This window comes from Tamandua tetradactyla, chromosome 3 (assembly GCF_023851605.1).
Source record: "Tamandua tetradactyla isolate mTamTet1 chromosome 3, mTamTet1.pri, whole genome shotgun sequence".
Taxonomy (NCBI): Eukaryota; Metazoa; Chordata; class Mammalia; order Pilosa; family Myrmecophagidae; genus Tamandua; species Tamandua tetradactyla.
This window is the reverse complement of record NC_135329.1, coordinates 103,456,088-103,477,848: the sequence shown is the minus strand read 5'-3', so window position 1 is coordinate 103,477,848 and position 21,761 is coordinate 103,456,088. Positions and strand designations below refer to the sequence as shown.

General features: G+C 40.3%; 1 protein-coding gene across 9 annotated transcripts in view; it reads right to left on the bottom strand.

Annotated features, from left to right (window-relative positions):
- Positions 1-21,761, bottom strand: part of MGAT5 (alpha-1,6-mannosylglycoprotein 6-beta-N-acetylglucosaminyltransferase) — a 376,908-nt gene that overhangs the window by 222,255 nt on the left and 132,892 nt on the right. For 6 of the 9 annotated variants that reach the window (XM_077153611.1, XM_077153612.1, XM_077153620.1 and 3 more), the window contains one exon: positions 1,053-1,439. In XM_077153611.1, coding sequence (XP_077009726.1) covers positions 1,053-1,293 — 241 coding nt within the window. In that variant the 5' untranslated portion in view covers positions 1,294-1,439. Of the gene's footprint in view, positions 1-1,052; positions 1,443-4,082; positions 7,125-21,761 lie in introns of those variants that run through there. The other 3 variants (XM_077153615.1, XM_077153614.1, XM_077153618.1) reach the window with 2 other exon arrangements.

The following is a 21,761-nucleotide window of genomic DNA, read 5'->3' as shown; positions in this document are numbered from 1 at the left end:
GCCAATGAACAGTAACAACAGGTTACCTCCTACTACAGATCAAGCCTAATCCAGAAAAATCAGTGACCACAGCAGAACTGGGTTATGGATTTTCAAAAATACAGTATAATCCGAATTTTATTTCCAATTTTTGTTTTGTAAATATTTGTGTGTATATATATATATATATATATATATATATATATATATTTTTTTTTTTTTTTTGCATGTAAATATAAGGTACCAAGAAGTCATATCCTGGCATGTTATCTGCCACTACTTCCTGGAAGGGTAGATTTATATGTGATTTCTTCTTTTTTTTTTTTTACTCAATAGCTTCCAAATTCCCTGTATTAGATAAGCTGAAAGAGCCTTTCACCAAAAAATAAAAATAAAAATAAAGTTAATTCCATATATGTATCTTCTTTAACCCTGCCTCATTTCAAATAGGATTTGAGGCATGTAGCAACAACAGAAAAGCAACAGGTACAAAAAGATTTCTTTCAAACTAGGGGAAAATAAGGGCAAGAAAGGAGAGTAGTAAAATTTAAAAACCCAAAAGTTAAAAGTTACAGCTATTAGTCAGCATGGAACTCCTAAAATCCTGTACACTGGGGTAGAGGAAAGCATACATTTGACTCTGAGTTTCTTGGCATCCCTGGAACCTTCTTCCCTATCCCTCCCTAACTTACCCCCACCAGTCTTAATTAAGCTTTGCTGAGGGAAAGATAATAAGAATATTTTTCTGCATTCCATGAACATACTCCCGTAGGAGACCATGCAGTCCTAACATGTGCTGAAAGAAGAGGAACTAGCTAGAAATTCAAGACAACCAACAGACTCCTAACTGTACTCACTCATGGCTCCCGGGGTACATTGTCTGTGTACAGGAGCATGGAAAATCCAAAAGGGAATTGCTTTAACTCTCTAAGAGTGCGCTTCTGTGTGCAATTCCTTAAGGAATATGAGGGATGCACTTGGTCCGTGACAAGACCAAGGCCTGGGGAACCCCTGGAGTCTCTTCCAGGCAAAGCCACACACACTGGAGGGAGGTCCCACAGGCCCTCGCTTACCGTAAGCTGTCATGACCCCAGCGTAGGGCCCGTCCACCACATTCCTGTTTTCTTCGGCCAGTGCCTTGATGTACCTTTTGCTGAGGTCCAGGATCTGCTCCCGCAGCATGGAGCTGCTTTCGGGCTGAGTTCGCTGCTGGATGGTAAAATGCAGGAGCATCATACCCCAGATGAAGCCAAAAGTCACCAGGAAAAAACCCAGCTTCTGCGAGGACAACTTCCACGGGGTGAAGAGACCCATTGCTCTCTGGCCACTTCAGCTGCCCTAGGTTCTTAGAGTGCAAAAGGTTGACGCGAATTCATGGTGCAGGCTGGGTGTGCAGGTCGGGGGGAGGGGGGTCTCACTCGGGCTCCTGCGTCAGCCGATGTCCTTTCCTCTGTTCCATTCTGCTGCGAAGAATGGGGAAATTAGCAAAGAGCTCATGGTAAAACACAGAAATAAGCCAGAAGCCACGTTTTCACTCAAATAGCTTTAAGATGTGAACCAACTTTTTAAAAATTTATTATCTTTTTTTTTGATTGATCGCCGGCTCAATATTTTATGTTCTGATTCAGGATCTACAAGTCAAGAGGGGAAATTAGACTAGGTGACAAGAAGCCGTGCAAATACAGAGAGGGAAATGTGTGCCTGCAGGTATTAACAGGTAATAGTGGGGCTATTCCAATCTGGACCAAGTTCCAAATAGGAAGCTTGTTTTACAAGGTGGAGAGATGATGGAAGGATATTTCATAGAAGGTCAGCAAAAATTCAAGGGGAGGGTGGAATTGTATCACCAACTGGGCCCTTTTGTGTGCCTATAATTGAGCTTACCCAGTCATTATTAACGTGCTCCTGGCAGGAATTAGAGCATGCAGCTGGAGAGGTGAGCAGGAAAGTGGATGTCCCTCAGGGATAATATTAGCCAAGGAAGGGGTTATTATTGAAGCCTGACCAACTTCTATGATCAGCGTTCAGAGAAAGGATGAACATCTCAGGCTGCCAGGGGGCCTCTCCCCACCTTCACCAACCCACAGGGGCTCAGTTAGAGACCTTCAGCTCATGGTCCTTCCCTGCCATCTTCTCTGGGAGAAAACCCCACCTCCCTGCTCACTCCTACACTTCAACACAGGAAATGAGAGAGAGCTAACAGTCTGTGCTTCTCACTTTCACTGCCACCATGGGGCAGAATGAAAAGTTAAAAGGCACAGAGTCAATACCAATGGGACCAGATTCTATTTGCCATCAGCACAGATGGGCTCAAGATCCTAAATCGGGACTTGCTGACAAGTGGGGCCTTAGAACAAGTTGCAAACAGGTTACAGGCATGCCAAGATAGCCATTCTGCACCCAAGGACAAGTCACCTGTTGGGGACTGACTCGTGTCCCCCACAAATGGCATGTTCAGGTCCCAACCCCTGGTCCCGTGGGTGGGAATCCATTTGAAAATGGGACCTTTGAAGATGTTGCTGGTTAAGGTGTATCCAAATTGAATGAGGGTGGGCCTTTACCCAATACAGCTGAAGTCCTTTTAAGAAAAGGAAATCAGATGTAGACAGAGAAGGGAAGGGAAGCAGCCAGAAGCTGGAAAGTCCATAGAACCCAGAAGAGAAAGGAGACGATGCCGCCATGTGCATTGCCATGTGACAGAAAAGCCAAGGAACCACAAGATTGCCAGCCAGCTAGAAGATCCTGAGTCTAGAAGGAAGCAGGTCTTCTAGCCTCTGAAACGAAGAGCCAATAAATTCCTGTTGTGACGTCAACCCACTGCAAGGATTTGTTTTAGTAGCTGGGAGAATAAAGCACCACCCTACACATCCTTTTCTAAGTATGCCACAGGAAAGAGTGAGCAATGACACCCATGGGGCAAACCTAGGGCTTATATTTCAGTGTTCATATGTTCTAGTTCAAAGGATTCTTCTTCTCAAGTGCCTAAGAGGAAATAACGGCAGGATATTGGAGCAAATCGATTCCAACACAGGGGATCTGTTTTGGTCTGCCCCTCTCACTGTCTTCCCCCAGTACTATTAAATTGTAACAGTACACAATAAATACGAGCTATACATTCCAGGCATCATGCTAAATGCTTTTACTGCCTTAGCTCATTGAGTCTTCATGAGCATCTTATATGGTAAGAACTATTAATATTATGTCCATTTTTTCAGATGGCAAAATAAAGGCACAGAGAGATTAACTTGGCAAAAGTCAGCTTCTTCTTATTCAACAAAGGAGGGATGATCTAGGGAAGGCACAGGGCTCAGTAAACCATAATCCCTCCTCCCTTCACCACTCCCTTCACAACCTTGTCCCAACATGGCCTAGAATGGTTTGTCCCTTTTTTAAAGGGTATAAGAGCAGGAAATAAGTATTTGTGATTGAGATCCTCTGTTATCTGCAAAGCTTAAAATGTTTACTATCTGGTGTTTTACAGAAAAAGCTTGTAGACCCCTGAAGTCTAGGGCTTTTCAACATATAATCTCTAAACAGGTAGTATCACCTGTCAGGAATGCACATTCTGAGGCCCCATCCCAGACCTACTGAACCAACTCTCTGAGGCTGGGATGAGATGGGCCCAGCACCTGTGTTTTCCAAGCCCTCCAGGTGATTCCAGTGCTTACTGAAGTTGGAGAGCTCTGATCCAGACTGACTGATTCCCAGTCAATTCATTTCATCACTTTGCCACACCACCACACTGCCAATACAATTAGGCTCAAACCTCGCCTGACACTCCTTTATTACTGAAGTCTCCCAGCCTGTTCTCCAAGTCTCAGCTCAACCCCACCTGCCTCCTACCATTTTATCCCAGTTTCACTGGACATTGCTCGCCTCCCAGTCTCAAGTCTTCAAATATTTGTCTACCTTGGACTGTTAAGCAGTTTGGGTGTAGATTTTAGAGACACCTAAATCCTTTTAGGGACACCTCGCCACCCCACCACCACCCCACCTCCCACACATACACACACACATATCTGCTTAGAGAAGGACACAGGCTACAGGGACACAATAAAGTATCTGCTGACTCAAGGAACTTATCATCCAGGATGCTATGGTACCTTATATTGTCCTTCCAAATGCAGCCAAAGGAAAGTCACCTTCTTTCTTTCCTTGCTCCATTCATTCTAAGGTATGTCCTAAGTACTGCTTCCATCAGGCCCTGGAGGTTGAACAATGAACCTCACCAACAGCCCCCCTCTAAGTGGGTGCTATAAGAAGTTTCATGAATTCCCCTAGAAGCAGCTGCATTTATTAAGTCTGCTAACCAAAGGTGGCAAGCTTCCTTTTAGATTACTCACACCCATTGGTCAATTTTACCCCAGAGCTGAAGGGATTTTCCCAGGGCAAGAAAACAAGATGCTACACTAAGAAAGATGGTCTTCTGGTGACTTTCTTATACCATTTTAGGACTGAGCTAACAACATTGCCAGGAATTACCTATCAAGTTTTAGAGAGGAAGCCTACTCTGCTTTCTTAATTAACCCAAATGAAGAGGCAGTTCAAGACTGCAAAAGAAAGAAAGGCCAGGGGCCAGGAACTGCATGAGCTCCAGTAGAAGGTGGTGCAGGTCTCTGCCTTTGCCTTAGGGAAGGTCAGAACCACCTCCCTAAATCCTGGGAGCAAAAAGACAGCCAAGAAACTCTGCCTAGGTTAAATTATTCCAGCTCAGGACAAGCAAATTTGGAGTAGAAATCTCCAGCATTGCTGAGTCCAGAGCACAGGTGACTATTATGGGCCCAGGTTTAAGTGACTGTAGAATTGCCAACGAATGTACCTTTTCTCCAGTGGAATCTATAGCTTAAAGTAAGTGAAACTATACTGGCGTACACACAGCACACATGGAGAATTAAATTAGAATTCATCTCTACAATTCAGTTGAGAGAGAATTTTACAAGACTTCTCAAAATCTTTGTTCAGGAGACACTCTTTCATACACAGTTAATAAGAGGCTAATGATGAAAATACAGATCGGCTGACAAGAAAGAACCATGGTCCTCAGTAGAGGGTCCTGGTGCCACAAAAGGGCCATCAATAATGGCCACATAAATAATTAAGAGGCTCCAGACCAAAAGTGAACAAAAAGGCATGGACCAGGCTAAGATCTGCGAGACTCCAGACCTTCTAACAGCTGGATCCCCAAGCAAAGCAAATCCTTTGGGCACAAAAAGGACAATAGAGTCTATCTTAGAAAGCTTTGGTGCCAATCAGAGTAACAGCCTGAGGGCATAACTTTACCATCCACCTTTAGAAGGAACTCTGCATGCAAGTTTGTGTGCAATGGGTGAAGCTTGCAGGTCGACCACTGCCACTAATATGCATCCACCCTTCATCCTCATACGTCCTAAAGAACAATATTCACTTCCTTCCTTCCTGTTCACTCTTCAACATAGCATAACCTGGTTTCCACCTTTTCAAAAGAGGCACAAGATCTTAGACAGTTCTCTTAATTTAAGAAGTAAAAGCACATGAAAAGATATTCAACATCAATAACTATCAAAGAAATGCAAACCAAAACCCCAATGAAATGTAACTTCACATTCCCTAGGATGGCTAGAATAAAATTCAGATAAGTGCTGGTGAGGATTTAGAGAAACTGGAACTCTCATGCACTGCTGGTGGAAATATAAAATGGTATAGCCACTTTGGCAAACAGTGTGGTAGTTCTCATAATAAACATTTCACAAGTGTTCCCATATGACCAAGCATTTCGATTCCTAGGTATATGTGAAACTATATGTCCACATAAAGAATTACACATAAGTTTTTATAGCAGCATTATTCATAATATCCAAAAGGTGAAAAGAAACCAAATGCCCATTATCTGATGGATGGGTAAATAAAACGTGTAAATCCATACAATGGAATATTATTTGGCAATAAGAAGAAATGAAGCACTGATACATGCTACACCATGGATAAACCTTGAAAATATTAAGCGGAAGGAGCTAGTCACAAAGGATTACATATTGTATGAATCCACTTGTGTGAAATGTCCAGAACAAGTAGAACTACAGCGACAGAAAGGAGGTTAGTGATTTCTGAGGACTGGGGGAAATGAGAGGTTTGGGGTGACAGCTGAGGAATTCTGAGTTATTACAGTACGGAAAACATCCTAAGATTGACTGTAGTGATGTTTGCACATATCTGTGAATATGCTAAAAGCAACTGAGTTGTACACTTTATTTAAATGAGTCAATTACATGTAATTTGAAAATATTAAATACCCCAGAAAAGCCATGATTTAATATTGATTCAACCTAGTGGAAGTAACCATTAACCAACAATATAGATTGAAATCTTTTGATTAGATTATCTCCATGGAAATGTGGCATGCCCAATTGTGGGTGTTAACTTTTTTGTTTTCTGAGCCACCATAGCCCACCCTGGGTATTAACTTTTGATTAGATGGAGATGTGACTCCACCCATTCCAGGTGGGTCTTGATTCCTTTATTGGACTCCTTTAAAGAAGGGAACATTTTGGAGAGAGTCAGAAATGACAGAGCTGATAGAAACTTCAGAGCTGAGCTGACAGGCAGAGAGCAGTCACAGATGTTCAGAGACGCTTGGAGGCCAGCAGACATCATCAGGAGATGTTAAGTAAGCCAGAACCTGGAGAGAGCCAAGGGAAGCCAAGAGATGAAATCCAGCCCCAGAGAAGCCAAGTGAGCAACCCCTACAGGAACAGAGGCTGAAAGCATAGAGCTAAGGAGCAAAGGACCAGCAGATGCCAGCCATGGAACTTCCCGGCTGACCTCAGTGTTCCTGACCCATTGGCCTTTCTTGAGGGAAGGTAACCTTTTGTTGGTGCCTTAATTTGGACACAAGCACTTCCTTAGAACTGTAAACCTGTAACCTATTAAATTTCCCTTTTTAAAAAGCCATTCTAGTATATCGCATTCCAGTAGTTTACTGACTAGAACACATGGTATGTGAGTTAAATCTCAAAGTGGGAAGTAAAGGGAACAAAAGGGAAGGGAAGCCACCTCCACAGCTGGGGGTGGGAGAAGAAGCTGTGCTTGGAGATGGATACCTGAGCCTCATGGGCCTACTGCAGCTCCAACAAGGACCCACAAGGACCCACCCACTCCCCTCATTCCCTAGCACAGTCACTACCAGGCTGTGCCATTACTATGGGCTGACCATAAGCCAAGCAACTGAAGGGAATTACAACCTCACAGGCCCCCTTTCCAACGTCCTGTTGACTAAGCTCCTGGCCTGCCTCACCTGGAAGATGCCAATCTCTCAAACCACCTGAAATGCCCTGAAAAACACAGCCTAGTACCAATGGAGTGGAAACCAGACTGAGGAAGCTGCCCCATTTCTTCTATCAGGACCTATCCCTTCAGAAGAGGAAGGGAGTTGAAAGCACCTGTTGCTTTGGGACAACCACACAGATTTGGCCTTTTCCAAAAGAAAAGGCAGCATACAGCAGTCACATCACAGCACACTTGTCCAATGTTCACGTGAGACTGGGCTACCATGACCCTAGCCATTTGTATCTCTCTTCTGTCCTAACCATATACCACCTGAATTATTTAAGATTTGTCTTTAAACAGGGGATATTGGATCAACACAGATTCAAAATATCACAAGTCTATGATGCTCATCCATGTTTGCCTAGGGAAACCGCACCCACATTTCAAGCGTCATGTCCCTGATGACCCAGCCTGCAGTGAGCTCATTCTCCTTGGAATCTCACCACACTTTGTACACTTTCTGAAGAGCTTCTTACCTATGCTTTACAGGATAATTCTTTGCTTCGTCTCCCCTATAGGGTCTGTAAGATACTTCAGATGGAAAATACTGGGGATGGCTATGCTTACACACAACGGACAGTCATTAGGTGCTGCTCCATGAGAGGACATGGTGGAAATGAGATGAAGGGACAAGATTGAGCTGAGACCACCAGGATGCCTCCTGACGGTGGGAACAAGAAAGAACCTGGGCACTGTGAGACTGCACTTGCCCCTTCCCATAGGAGATTCTTACCCACAAATTTTTACCTAGGAAATTTTGTCACATAACAAGTGAAAATGGTTGTGCCCTTGAAGAAATGGAGTTAAATTTAAATGGAGATGATGGTAGATGGGTATGGAAAGAGAAGAAAAAGAAAAGACAGTTCCAGAAGAGCACTCTGCAGGGGCAGTGAGTGGAAATAAAATGGGATAGGAGAGAAATAAAGTGGAACAAAATCTATTGAGACTCTTTGCTTCATCAGTGGTTATTCTGAGATTGCTTCAGGAAAGGAAGCCAGAAAGGGTGGTGAGGAGAAGTTGAAAGAACAGCTGCACCTGAGCCTCGGACATTTTTGATTCACAGCTTATTCTACCTGTTCATCATATTGTGTGATTCCAGACAAGTTTCTCTGTCTGAGTTTCATGGGCGAAATCCTAAAACCACAGACATTGTTAGAGCTGGAAGAGTGGGTGAATGTTCTGAGTGACTATATATAAACTGTTCTCCAAGAACCCCCAAAGGTGTTTCAGAGATTCCACATATATTCTCATTTGAATTTGACTTTTAAGTGGTATTATTTTTTACAATGCTAATTTTTTTAACATAATTATTTTAAGTGTTTGGGACTAACTATATATTTTTGTTTTGTTCTTTTTATTTATTTTTTCAGTTTTTTTAACACTTAGGTTATTATTTTTTTTTGAAGACACTCATGGAATCCACATTTTAATGATGGTTTTTTTAATCATCACAATCAAACTTTTTCCTTTTTGTAAAAAATAACATATATACAAAAAAGCAATACATTTCAAAGCACAGCACCACAATTAGTTGTAGAACATATTTCAAAGCTTCACATGGGTTACAATTCTACAATTTTAGGTTTTAACTTCTAGCTGTTCTAAGATCCTGGAGACTAAAAGAGATATCAATTTAAGGATTCAGCAATCATATTCGTTTGTTAAGTCCTGTCTTCCCTGTATAACTCCACCATCACCTTTGATCTTTCTATCCCTCTCTTTAGGGGTTTTTGGGCTATGCCCATTCTAACCTTTTCATGTTGGATGGGGTAGGGAGCTCAAACTATTATACATATATATTTTTTTAAGTTTATTTGTTAATTAGAAAAGTCAATATCAGACACATATGCTCAAATATATTAACTGGTAGAGCTGTTACCATCAAATTGGTACAATTAATTTTCTAAATCAAAATAATGGCAATTTTGGCAAAGACAACTGCGGTGCTTAATCTATCAAAGACTTCCACGAAGTTGTTAAACAATTTTTTTTCAAAAATAAATTACATCGTTACAGCAGTTTTAGGTTTACAGAAAAACTAAAAATACAAAGAGTTCCCATATTACCAATCTACCCCCCATTACACACAATTTCCCTCATTACTGATATGTTACATTAGTGTGGTACATTTGTTACAATTGATGAAACCGATATTGATACATTTTAGTAACTAAAGTCCATAGTTTACATTAGGGCTCACTCTGTGTTTACATCAATACACAATGCCCTGTATCCACCATTACAGAATAGCTTCCCTGCCGGAAAGTTACTGTGTTCTACTTATTCATCCCTCCCTTGCACCCCACTGAACCCCTGGCAACCAATGATCTTTCTACAGTGTCTATAGCTATCTTTTTAACAGTGTCATATAGTGATATTAGTATAGGTAGAAAGACACATTATGTAACCTTTTCAGTCTGCCTTCTTTCACTTAGCAGCATGCATTTAAGGTTGCTTGCTCCATGTTCCTTCATGACTGGATATCACCAAATAAATAACCCCCTACATGGATGTGCCACCATTTATTTATCTATTCACCTATGGAAGGACATCTTGCTTGCTTCCAGTTTTTCACAATTATAAATGAAGGTGCTATAGACACTCGTGGGCATGTTTTTGTGTGGACCTAAGAGGTCATCTACTTTAGGTTAAAAATCTAGGAGCACAGTTGCTGGATAATATGGTAAACCTACATTTAGCTGTGTAAGAAACTTCCAAGCTGTCTGGACCACTTGGCATTCCCACCAGTGGTGAATGCGAGTTGGTGTTGCTCATACCAAATTCTAAGACACTGAAGATTTATCAGTATATGCATCAACTTGTAATGTACAGACTCAAAAAAAACTTCCCTGGCTACCTCTGTCCACCGAGTTCAAACTTCATACATCAATGTCGTTGGTCAGGAAATTGATACTTGCCAATTGTCATAATTGCTTTTTTTTTAGTAAGAGAAGTTATAAATTGCTTTTGTTTGTTTAAATTCAGGTCAACATAATTATTGCTACAACACTGCAGGACAGAGACTACCTAGACTATAGCATAATTAAAGGCCAGGTGAGAGTCAGTTATAGATGGCAAGCTTCTGGGGCTTTTTGTCCAATTTTCATATTTATAAGAAATACTGGCAGTCATTAGATCATGTTAATGATCCAACTTTGAAACAATTCCTTACTGAGTCTCTGTCCAGCCTTTGTATCAATTACATTAAGATCAACTTCAGAGTGCTGGGACAATTGTTTTTAAAAATAGTAGCCATTATCATTTGTACTCAGGGTGAACGCGAGCTTCCACTCCTGCACCATCAAAGCCTGGTACAGAAACAATCTGAGTGTTAATCTGGAAACAGCTGCATGCCTTTTGACCAAATTTCCAATTCTGGGCTCGCCAAGGCAGCTCAGTGGCCTTAACAACCAACTTGAAAAGGAAATAAGATCAATTAAAACACATGCAATACCCTTATACAGACTGGAATATTACATGAGATTTTGCTTAGAAAAATAATAACCAAGTCCAAACCCTCGATTCACAGAGGAAGATACGGAGAACCTGCTCCATCTCCCAGCTACAGACAAAAGTGAACAAGTAACCCCACTCAAACCCAGATCCTGCCATCCACAGGTCTCACAGTCTCTGCCAAACCACGCTGCGTCTACCAGCATCCCACAGAAACTCAGAATGGCAGAGACCTATAAAAGTGAAACACAAATCGGAAGCCACCGTCAAGAGACGTCAAGAAGCTGGGAGGGTATAATGCTATGTCCTACCAATCTCACAGGACTGGGAGAATCAACAGATGATGAGAAAAAAACAAACATTCATGGAATTATTGGTATAAGAAAAGCAAATGGATGGGTGGGGTGAAGGGAGAGTCTTGCTTTAAATATGGCTATTTCCTGTTGTAAAAGGAGAAGCTGAAGAGGGAGGAACAAGCAAAGCAGCTACTTTCTCCAAAATAAATCAACATTCTTGGGATGATGCCTTAAGGGAAATGACTCTTCCAGATGGCCTAGACACACCGGCCCAGTGCCACCAATCTGAAAACCATCTCTGGGCCCACTCAGCAGCAGTCCCAAACACTTGACAGTTGTGATACCCATGAAACTCTTCCAATTTTAGGTACTGAGTTAACTTAGGAGCAAACAGTGATGCTATACTGGAACAGGTATGAGCAGAGCCTTCTTTTTCACTTCCATGACCTTGGTCCACTGATGAATGCGAGTTCTTTTTTTAAAAATATATATACAAATGGGAAAAACACATTCTAAAAGAAAGCAATCTGTTCCTTTTAGAACTGGATAAACAAGTCTTATTTTGAGTCACTATCTGAAAAATATCAAGCTAAAACAAAACACCTTTCGTATTCTTAGGGAGGTTTTTCAACTTCTGGAAATTAAACAGCCCTGTCCCTTTTATCTTTGAAGTGATCAAACTGAGACAGCTCTACATCCAGAGTTTTCATTTATTATCCTACCTTTGAATTCTTGGTGTGGGCAGGTAGGGTAGATTGGATCTTGTCCTTCTCAGAGACATGTTCAAGTCCTAACCCGCCCCCCCCCCCCCATCCTCTGGGTGTGAGCTCATTTGTAAATAGGATCTTCAAAGATACTTTCTGGACGAGGCCGAATTGAATCAGGGTGTGCCTTAATCTAATATGGCTGAAGTCCTTATAAGGAGAGGATGCAATTAGGAAGAATGCAAGGAGACAGATGGCTGCATGATGGAGCATTGCGGGAAAGCCATCAACAGGATGCCATGGGCTTCAGAGAAAGCATGGTCTTCCAGGCACCTTGATTTTGCATTCCTACCCTCCAAAATGGTGAGCCGATGAGTTCCTGTTGTTTAGTACAATTTACTATATGGTATGTGTCACAGTAGTCTTGGAAAACTGAGACAACAAGGAATAAAAACATTCCAACCCCACCCACCTGCGATTACACTGTCCATTGAGTATAGTCTGGTTTGCCATATCATCTCATCAACAGCAAAATAGATTTTCAAATACCGTAAACAGTCTAATAGCTCCCATCTCTGGAATACAAACTCGTGCCTACACTCTCTATTCTTTCCTCCCCCACCTGTCACCTGAGGACATCATATCAAGACCATCTCCAATAGAGGGCTCACACTTGACCCCGTGGCTATGTGTATTACTCACATGTGGACAAAGCAGTGAGAAGGAGGCTGTCCCTCTTGGATCAGGTAAGAGCTTCACATGTGGAGTGAGTGACGTCATCAACTGATGTAAGACATCCCTGAAAAGGCCTAAATTCCCTAAATCTCTCTTCCCTAGAAGATATGGGTCAGTCCAGGGAACTAATTAAAACTTTAGAGGAGACTCAGAAGTTGGAATAACTAGAATTTGAAAGTATAAAAAGAAACACAATAGGCAGTACATGGGTAGTTCAGTGGTAGAATTCTTGCCTGCCATGAGGAGACCTAGATTCGATTCCTAGCCCATGCACTTCCCCAAAACAAAACAAACTAGCAAACAAACAAACAAAAATTCAACAGATGGTGCTGTAGTAACGGGTTACTCACATGGAAAAGGAATGAAATGTGATCCCCACTACAAAGCATACAAAAAAAGAAAAGAAACATAACAGAAATTATGGGGATGAAAGGCACTATTGTAGAGAATAAAAATGCAGGAGGATACAATAGCAGATTAGCATAGGCAAAAGAAAGAAACAGCAAACCAGATTCAGGACAATCTACATCATGCAGTCAGAAGAACAGATACTGAAAGAATAGAAAAAAAATCAAACAGAGTCCCAGTGATTTGAGTGACAGCACAAAGCTTACAAACATATGTGTCACAGGTATCCCAGAATAAGAGAAGGGGAAAAGGGACAAAAACAATATTTGGAGAAATTATGGCTGAAAATTTCCCAACTCTTTTGAAAGATAGAAATATACATGCCCAAGAAGTCCAAAGTACTCTAAACAGAATAAATCCTAATAGACTTACTCCAAGACACATATTAATCAGAATGTCAAATGTCATATATATATATAAAAAAATCTTGAAAGAAGCAAGAAAAAAGCTATGTGTCATCTAGAAGGAATACCAAACAAGACTAAGTTCTGAATTTTCATTAGAAAGCACGGAGGCGAGAGGGCAGTGGTATGATATATTTGAATGCTTAAATGGAAAAACTGTCAACTAAATTTTTTTTAACCAGCAAAACTGTTCTTCAAAAATGAAGGAGAATTTAAAATATTCAGATCAACAGAAACTGAGAGAGTTCATCAGCAAAAGATCTGCTATACAAAACTTACTAAAGGGAGTTCTGCATGTTAAAAAGCACAGACAAGAAAGAGTAACTTGGAGAAATGTGAAAAAATGAAGATCATAAGAAGGGGCACTAAAAGGGTGAATGCACAAGCCAACAGTACTGTAACCTCAATACACAACTCTACTCTTTCATTCCTATAAGAATCAGAATACAATTGAACAAGAAAAAGGCACACTTCCTGGTAATGGATGTGGAAAATATAAAGTAGTAAGGTGGGGCCAAAACAACATAAAAAGGTGAAATAGGGATATAGGAACAGAGAATATATATGCTATTGAAGCTAAGTTGGTATCTTTTCAAATTAGTAGGTCATAGATTTAGGTTGTGTAATATAAGCCCCAGAGTAACCACAAAGAAAGTATTTAAAATATATACCAGAAAGGGATCAGTTAAATACATTCCAAAAGTTCAACTCTAAAGTAAAGGAGGTTACAATAAAGAAAAAGAGGGACAAAAACATGACATATAAAAGCCAAAGGACAAAATGGATGAAGAAAGTACTGTCTTTACAATAATAAGACTGAATATTAAAGCATTAAACTCCCTCAAAGACACAAATTGGCGGAATAGATTAAAAAAACAATTCGATACAACTCTTGTTGTTTACAAGAGACTCACCTTAAACCCAAAGACACAAATAGGTTAAAAGGGAATGGATGGAAAAGATATTCCATGCAAATAAAAATTAAAAGAGAGCTAGAGTAGCTGTACTAAAACAAAACAGACTTTAAATCAAAACCTGTTATAAGAGGCAAAGACAGACAGTATATATTAATAAAAGGGAAATCAACCAAGAAGAAATAAAAACCGTAAATATTTATACACCTAACTACGGTACCCCAAAATGCATGAGGCAAACACTGGCAAAACTGAAGGGAGAATTAGACACTTCTACAATAATAGTTGGAGAATTCAATAAACCATTCTCTTCAATAGACAGACCATCTCAACAGAAAATCAATAAGAAAACAGAACTTGAATAATATGATAAATGTACTAGACCTTACAGACATATACAGAATACTGCACCCCAAAACAGGAGGATATACATTATTCTTATGTGCCCATGGATCATTCTCCAGGATAGACCACATGCTGGGTCACAAAACAAGTCTCAGTAAATTTCAAAAGATTGAAGTTACATAAAACATCTTCTCTGACCATAGTGGAATGAATTTGGAAATCAGTAATGGTCAGAAAATTTGAAAATTAAAAAATACATGGAAGTTAAATAACACTCTCTTAAACAATCAGTAGGTCCAAGAAGATGCTGCAATGGAAATCAGTAAATATCTTGAGACAAATGAAAACGAGAACACAATATATCAAAACATATGCCAAAACAAAACAACAGGGCTGAAAGGGAAACTTATAGCCCTAAACACTTAACTCTTTAAAAAGAAGAGAAAGCTAAAATCAAAGACCTAACTGCATACTTAAAAGAACTAGAAAAGAGAACAGCAAACTAACTCCAAAGCAAACAATAGGAAAGAAAGATTAGAGAAGTAAATGAAATTGAGAATGAAAAACAACAGAGAATTAACAAAACCAACAGTTGGTTCTTTGAAAAGAACAATAAAATTGACAAACACTTAGCTAAACTGACAAAGAAAAAAAAGGGAAGATGCAAATAACATCAGAAATGAAAGGGGGTGTGCCAGTTTGAAAATATACCCCCAGAAAAGCCATGTTTTAATCCTGATTCACTATTGTGGAGGCAGCCATTTCTTTTAACTCTTACTCAGTATGGGAGGCCAGAAACTTTTGATTGGACTGTCTCCAAGGAGATGTGACACACCTAGTTGTAGGTGTGGCCTTTTGAGTAGATGGAGATGTGATTCCAGCCACTCCAGACAGGTCTTGATTAGCTTACTGGCCTTTTTTAAAAAGGAAACATTTGGAAGAGAGCCAGAACAACAGAAGCCTCAGAAACAACAGAGCTGACAGAAACTTCGAATCAGAGCTCACACTGATGCCAACACTTGGAGAACAGAGACACGGATGTCTGGAGATGCTTGGAGCCCAGCAGACATCGCCATGAGATGTTAAGCAAGCCAGAACCTGGAGAGAGCCAAGGGAATTCAAGAGATGAAAGCCAGCCCCAGAGAAGCAAAATGAGGAGCCCCCACAAGGACAGAGGCTGAAAGCAACAGAGCCCCGGAGCAAGGGACCAGCAGATGCCAGTCACGTGACTTCCCAGGTAACAGAGGTGTTGGAGACCCACTGACATTTCTTGAGTGAAGGTAACCTCTTGTTGGTCCCTTCATTTGGACACTTTCACTTCCTTAGAGCTGTAAACTTCTAACTTATTAAATTCCCCTTTTTAAAAGCTGTTCCAGTTCTGGTATATCACATTCGGGCAGCTTGCAAACTAGAACGGGATGGTGGCATGGGGGTGGGGGTGGGGGGCACATTACTGCTGACTACACAAAACAAAAATAATAATAAGAGGATAGTACAAACAACTGCATGACAACAAATTAGAGAATCTAGTTGAAATGGACAAATTTCTGGAAACACACGAACAATCTATACTGACCCTAGAAGAAATAGAAGATTGAACAGACTAATAACAAGTAAAGAGATTGACTCAGTCATCAAAACCCTCCGAATTAAGAATAAAAAAAAAAAAAAAACAGACAGAAGTCTTCACAGGAGACGTCTACCAATCATTCAAAAAGTAATTAATATCAATGCTGTTCAAACTCTTCCAAAAAATCAAAGAGGAGACGATCTAACTCATTCTATGAGGCCAACATCACAACACCAAAGCCAGATAAAGATATTAAAAGAGAAGAAAACTACAGCCCAATTTTTCTTATAAATATAAATGCAAAAATCCTCAACAAAATACATGCAAATCAAATTGAATAGCATTAAAAGAATTATACACCAGGATTGAGTGGGTTTTATCCCAGGTATGCATGAATGGTTTGACATAAGAAAACCCATTAATGTAATATACCACATTAACAAAACAAAGGGGAAAAAATTGACACAGAAAAGGCGTGACAAAATTCAGTAACCTTTCTTAATCAAAACACTTTGAAAAATAGGAATTCAAGGAAACATCAACATGATAAAGGGGACATATGAAAAACCTACAGCTATCATCATACTCAATGGTGAGAAACTGAAAGTTTTCCATTTAACCATTTAAGATCTAGAACATGACAAGGATACCCACTATCGCCACTGTTAGTCAACACTGTACGGGAAGTTCTAGCCTGAACAAATAGGCAGGAAAAAAAAAGAGAGAGAGAGAGAGAAAGAAAGATAAGAAAGATAGGAAGATAGAAAGATGGAAAGAAAGCAAGAGAGCAAGACGGAGGGAGGGAGGGAGGGAGGGAGGGAGGGAGGGAGGAAGGAAGGAAGGAAGGAAGGAAGGAAGGAAGGAAGGAAGGAAGGAAGGAAGGAAGGAAGGAAGGAAGGAAGGAAGGATCTAAATTGGAAAGGAAGAAGTAAAACTTGCACTATTTGCAGATAGCATGATCCTATAGAAAGTTCTGAAAAATCTATAACAAAGCTCCTAGAGCTAATAAACAAATTCAACAAAGTGGCAGGGTATAAGATCAACATGCAAAAATCAGTAGTGTTTCTATACTGTAGCATTGAACATACTGAGAAAGAAATTAAGGGGAAAAAATTCCATTTACCACAGCAACTAAAAGAAGTAAATACCTAAGAATAAATTTAGCCAAGGATGTAAAAGACTTGAAAATAGAAAATTATTCAACATTGCTAAAATAAATCAAAGAAGACCTAAATAAATGGAAGGACATTCCATGTTCATTGACTGGACGACTAAATATCATTAAAATGTCAATTTTACCTAAAACAATATATAGATTTAACACAATCTCAATCAAAATTCCAACAGCCTACTTTGAAGAAATGGGAAAGCCAATTATCAAATGTGGGACAGTAAGGGGGCCTAAATAGCCAAAACCATTTTGAAAAAGAAGAATGAATTTGGAGAACTCACACATCCTGACTTTAAACCTTACTTCAAAGCTACAGTGGTCAAAACAACATGATACTGGCATATAGATAGATATCTCAACCAATGGAATTGAATTGAGAGTTCAGAAATAGACCCTCACATCTATGTTTGTGCTGGTTTGAAAGGATGTATGTACCCTAGAAAAGCCATGTTTTCATCAAAATCCCATTTCATAAAGGTAGAATAATCCCTATTCAATACTGTGTGTTTGAAACTGTAATCAGATCATCTCCCTGGATATGTGATTTAATCAAGAGTGGTTGTTAAGCTGGATTACGTGATGACATGTCTCCATCCATTTAAGTGGGTCTTGATTGGTTTACTGGAGTCCTATGAAAGAGGAAACATCTTAGAGAATGAGATATTCGGAGAGAGCAGAGAATGCTGCAGCACCATGAAGCCGAGAGTCCATGAGCCAGTGACCTTTGGAGATGAAGAAGGAAAATGCCTCCTGGGGAGCTTCATGAAACCAGAAGCCAGGAGAGAAAGCTAGCAGATGATGCTGTGTTCACCATGTGCCCTTCCAGCTGAGAGAGAAGCCCTGACTCTGTTCACCATGTGCCTTCTCACTTCAGAGAGAAACCCTGAACTTCATCGGCCTTCTTGAACCAAGGTATCTTTCCCTGGATGCCTTTGATTGAACATTTCTATAGACTTGTTTTAATTGGGACATTTTCTCAGCCTTAGAACTGTAAATTAGAAACTTACTAAATTCCCCTTTTTAAAAGCCATTCTGCTTCTGGTATATTGCATTCTGGCAGCTAGCAAACTAGAACAATGTTCAACTGATTTTTGACAAGGCTGTCAAATCAACTCAATTGGGATAGTCTCTTCAACAAATGATTGAATGTTTCTTCTTCAACAAATGTGGAAGAATATTCTCTTCAACAAACAGCACTGGGAGAACTGTATATCCATATGTGAAAGAATGAAAGAGGACCCCTATTTCATGTCACATATAAAAATTAATTCAAAATGGGTAAAAAAAACCTAAATATAAGATCCAGGACTCAAAAACCCCAAGAAGAAAAACTAAGGGAGCAACTTTAGGATCTGGAGTTAGGCAATTTTAACACTTTATAATAAAAACACAAGCAACAAAAGAAAATATAGGTATATGGGACCTCCTAAATATTAGAATTGTCATATGACCTGGTGATCCTGCTACTAGGTATATACCCAGAAGAATTGAATACACAGACTCAAACAGATATTTGTACACTGAAATCCATAGTAGTTTTTTTTTTACAATTATCAAAAGTTGGAAGAAATCCAAGTGTCCATCAACCAGTGAATGGATAAACAAAATGTGATAGGTGATACATAAGATGGAGTATTATTTAGTTATAGAAAGGAATGAAGTCCTGATGCATGCAACAACATGGATGAACCCCGAGGACATTATGCTGAATGAAATAAGCCTGAAACAGAAGGATAAATATTGTGTGATCTAATTGATATGAACTAATTAGAACATGCAAACTCATAGAGTTAGAATATAGGTTATCGGGAAACAGATTAGGGGTAGAGAATAAGGAGCTGATGCTTAATTTGTACAGAATTTCTGTTTAGGTTTATTTTAAAGTTTGGATATGGATGGTCATGATGGTACCATATTATTGAGTGCAATTAACAACACTAAATTGTGTATGTGAGGAAAAGTTTAGGGTTGTGCATATTAATAGAATGAAAGTTAAAGGATAAAGTCCAGGACCATATAACACAGTGAACCCTGTTGTGGACACTGAACTGGGGTTAATAATACAAGTGAATAATGTTGTTTCATGAATTATAATAAATGTATAACACTAATATGAAGTATTAATAATAGGTTGGTATGTGGGAAATATTTTTTAAAATTAAAGATCTTCACATGTTCTGGGATTTTCACACACGAGACTCAAAGATTATTCACAGTTGACAGTATTGCCCATCAACAATAATTTCCCAGAGCAACCCTGAGAATTCTGAAAACATTTCCTAAACCAATGCAGAAAAAGCAAGGTTCCCTGAAAAATGAAATAAATCTCCATAATCCAGGATTTCTGAACCACAGGACAATCAACTATGTGTGCTAGATAATTCTCTGTTATGGGGGCTGTCCTGTGCCTTGTAGGATGTTTAGCACCATCCTTATCTCCAACTCTTATATGCCAGTAACAACCCCCTGGCCCCCTGTTGTTGACCATCTAAAATGTCTCCCACCACTGCCAATGTCCTCAAGGGAGAGAAACACTGCCTTCATCAGCCTGCAGGATCTTTACCACCCTGTAGGACGATGCCCAGAGAAAGGGCAACCCCTAGTACTAGATCACATAGCAAGGGAAAAGCAAACCAAAGATAATCTGGAGTCCATTAGTATCAGCAGGTCCCTCTCCAGCTAGGAGGGCCAGAAGGCACAGAGCCCCATGCTAAAGCTGTGGGGAGCACAGATTGCTGAGGAAGGGGCTGATAAACTTGATAGTCCCAAGCTGACTGCTACATGAGGCTGCTTTTCTTCCACGTCCTTCAGTGTCACCAATGTCTTGGCACTAGCCAAGGAGCCCCATTCCTGGATGGGCTGTGCCACCACCAACTAATGAGTAACTGGCCCTGGGGCCGTGTCCCACAAAAACACTAGTCTATAATAGGGAAGAAGTCTTTGAGAAGACCAAATCTGGAAAAATGCTTCATCAGATAGTCTCAATAGTAGCAGGATTGCCATCAGGCTTTCAACCCAAAAAACCATCAACACACATTACGACAGGTCGATAATGACCATCTAAAAAGATAAAAGTAGTCGTCTGTGAAAGGAGCACATGAAGTATAGATTTCTCAGATAGGTCTCCTCGATGCTGAACAAAAACTCCCAAGATCTGCCTCCACTCAGAGCCGAAGGGCAGTACAAGCATGTAGGAATTTTACAGATATCAACTACCCCGTTTTCTCTGAGGATCAGGCTTAGGCAAACCCCCACATCTAGAAATCACCAGTGAATGCTAATAGGCCCCAAATGGCCCTAGTAATAAAGAATAAGGTAGCCTAAATTTCATAACAAGTATTTCATAAAAGTGGGGAAGTGCCCTCAACAGAATGAGGAACAAGATCCTCAAGCCCCACCACCCCCAGCCCAGGACACCCTCCCTACCTGGGAAGGAAGTGAGGTTGGTGCTGGGTTCTCCTATAATGTTCCAGCTGCACTGTCTGCAGAAATGGAACAGCCCTCCAAACACTTGATTTGAGAAAGACCATTAAGTCAAGATTTTTTTTTAAACTAGCTGAGTGAGAAGATGCATGCGCATGCACACACACACATACACAAATCTGAAGTGGTCACACAGAGGCTTATCAAATTTAAACCTGATAATGAGTTTCTCTCACTTCTACAATGACACAACAGCACATGTGTCTGGAGCACACAGCCCCAAGCCTTGGCAGATCCTGGGTTATAAATGGCCAAGGTCTGAATTTCCTTAGGAAAGAACTCTAAGTCAGATGCAGATTGAAGGTTTACTTGTTCCCCAATTTATAAACCAAGCTCATTTCTCCCAAATACTATAAATATCTGGGGTCAGCCTTACGGGGATCTGGTCACAAGCCAGAACTACTTACACTTAGAGTTTTTTGTATTTTTTTTTTAATCTTTGGTTTTGTTTTTTATGTATGGGCAGGCACCCAGGAACTGAACCCAGGTCTCTGGCCTCGCAGGCAAGAACTCTGCCACTGAGCCACCGTGGCCCGCCCTATACAAGAGTTTTTAAATGGATGCACCCAAGAATCAATTGAGGTACTTTTTATAAAAAGTACAGGTGCCCAGGCCTCACCCCCAAAGATTTCGGTTTACTTTATCTGATGTTGGCTAAGCAGGAATATTGTTCGTTTTAAGCTCCCCAGGAGCTTTATCACATCCTCGGAAAGATGTTCCTTTGGTCAATGAATGGGTCCCTATCTAGTGGGGTTAAATTGTGTTCTATCCCATCATTTAAAATAATAAGCTTTCTGCTTTCTACAAACGTGGGTCTACTGGCTTACTAGATGATCTATTTGTAAGCGTGGTGCTTTTCTCCTAAAGGAGACACAAAGCTAGCCTTCACAGGCCAAAGCTCTATCCGAGAAGCCAGCCACCCAAGCAACAGCCCGTCTGCTACAGAGCCCTGTGGTACCATCACTGCCTTGCAGAGGAATTCGCTGAGAATAATACT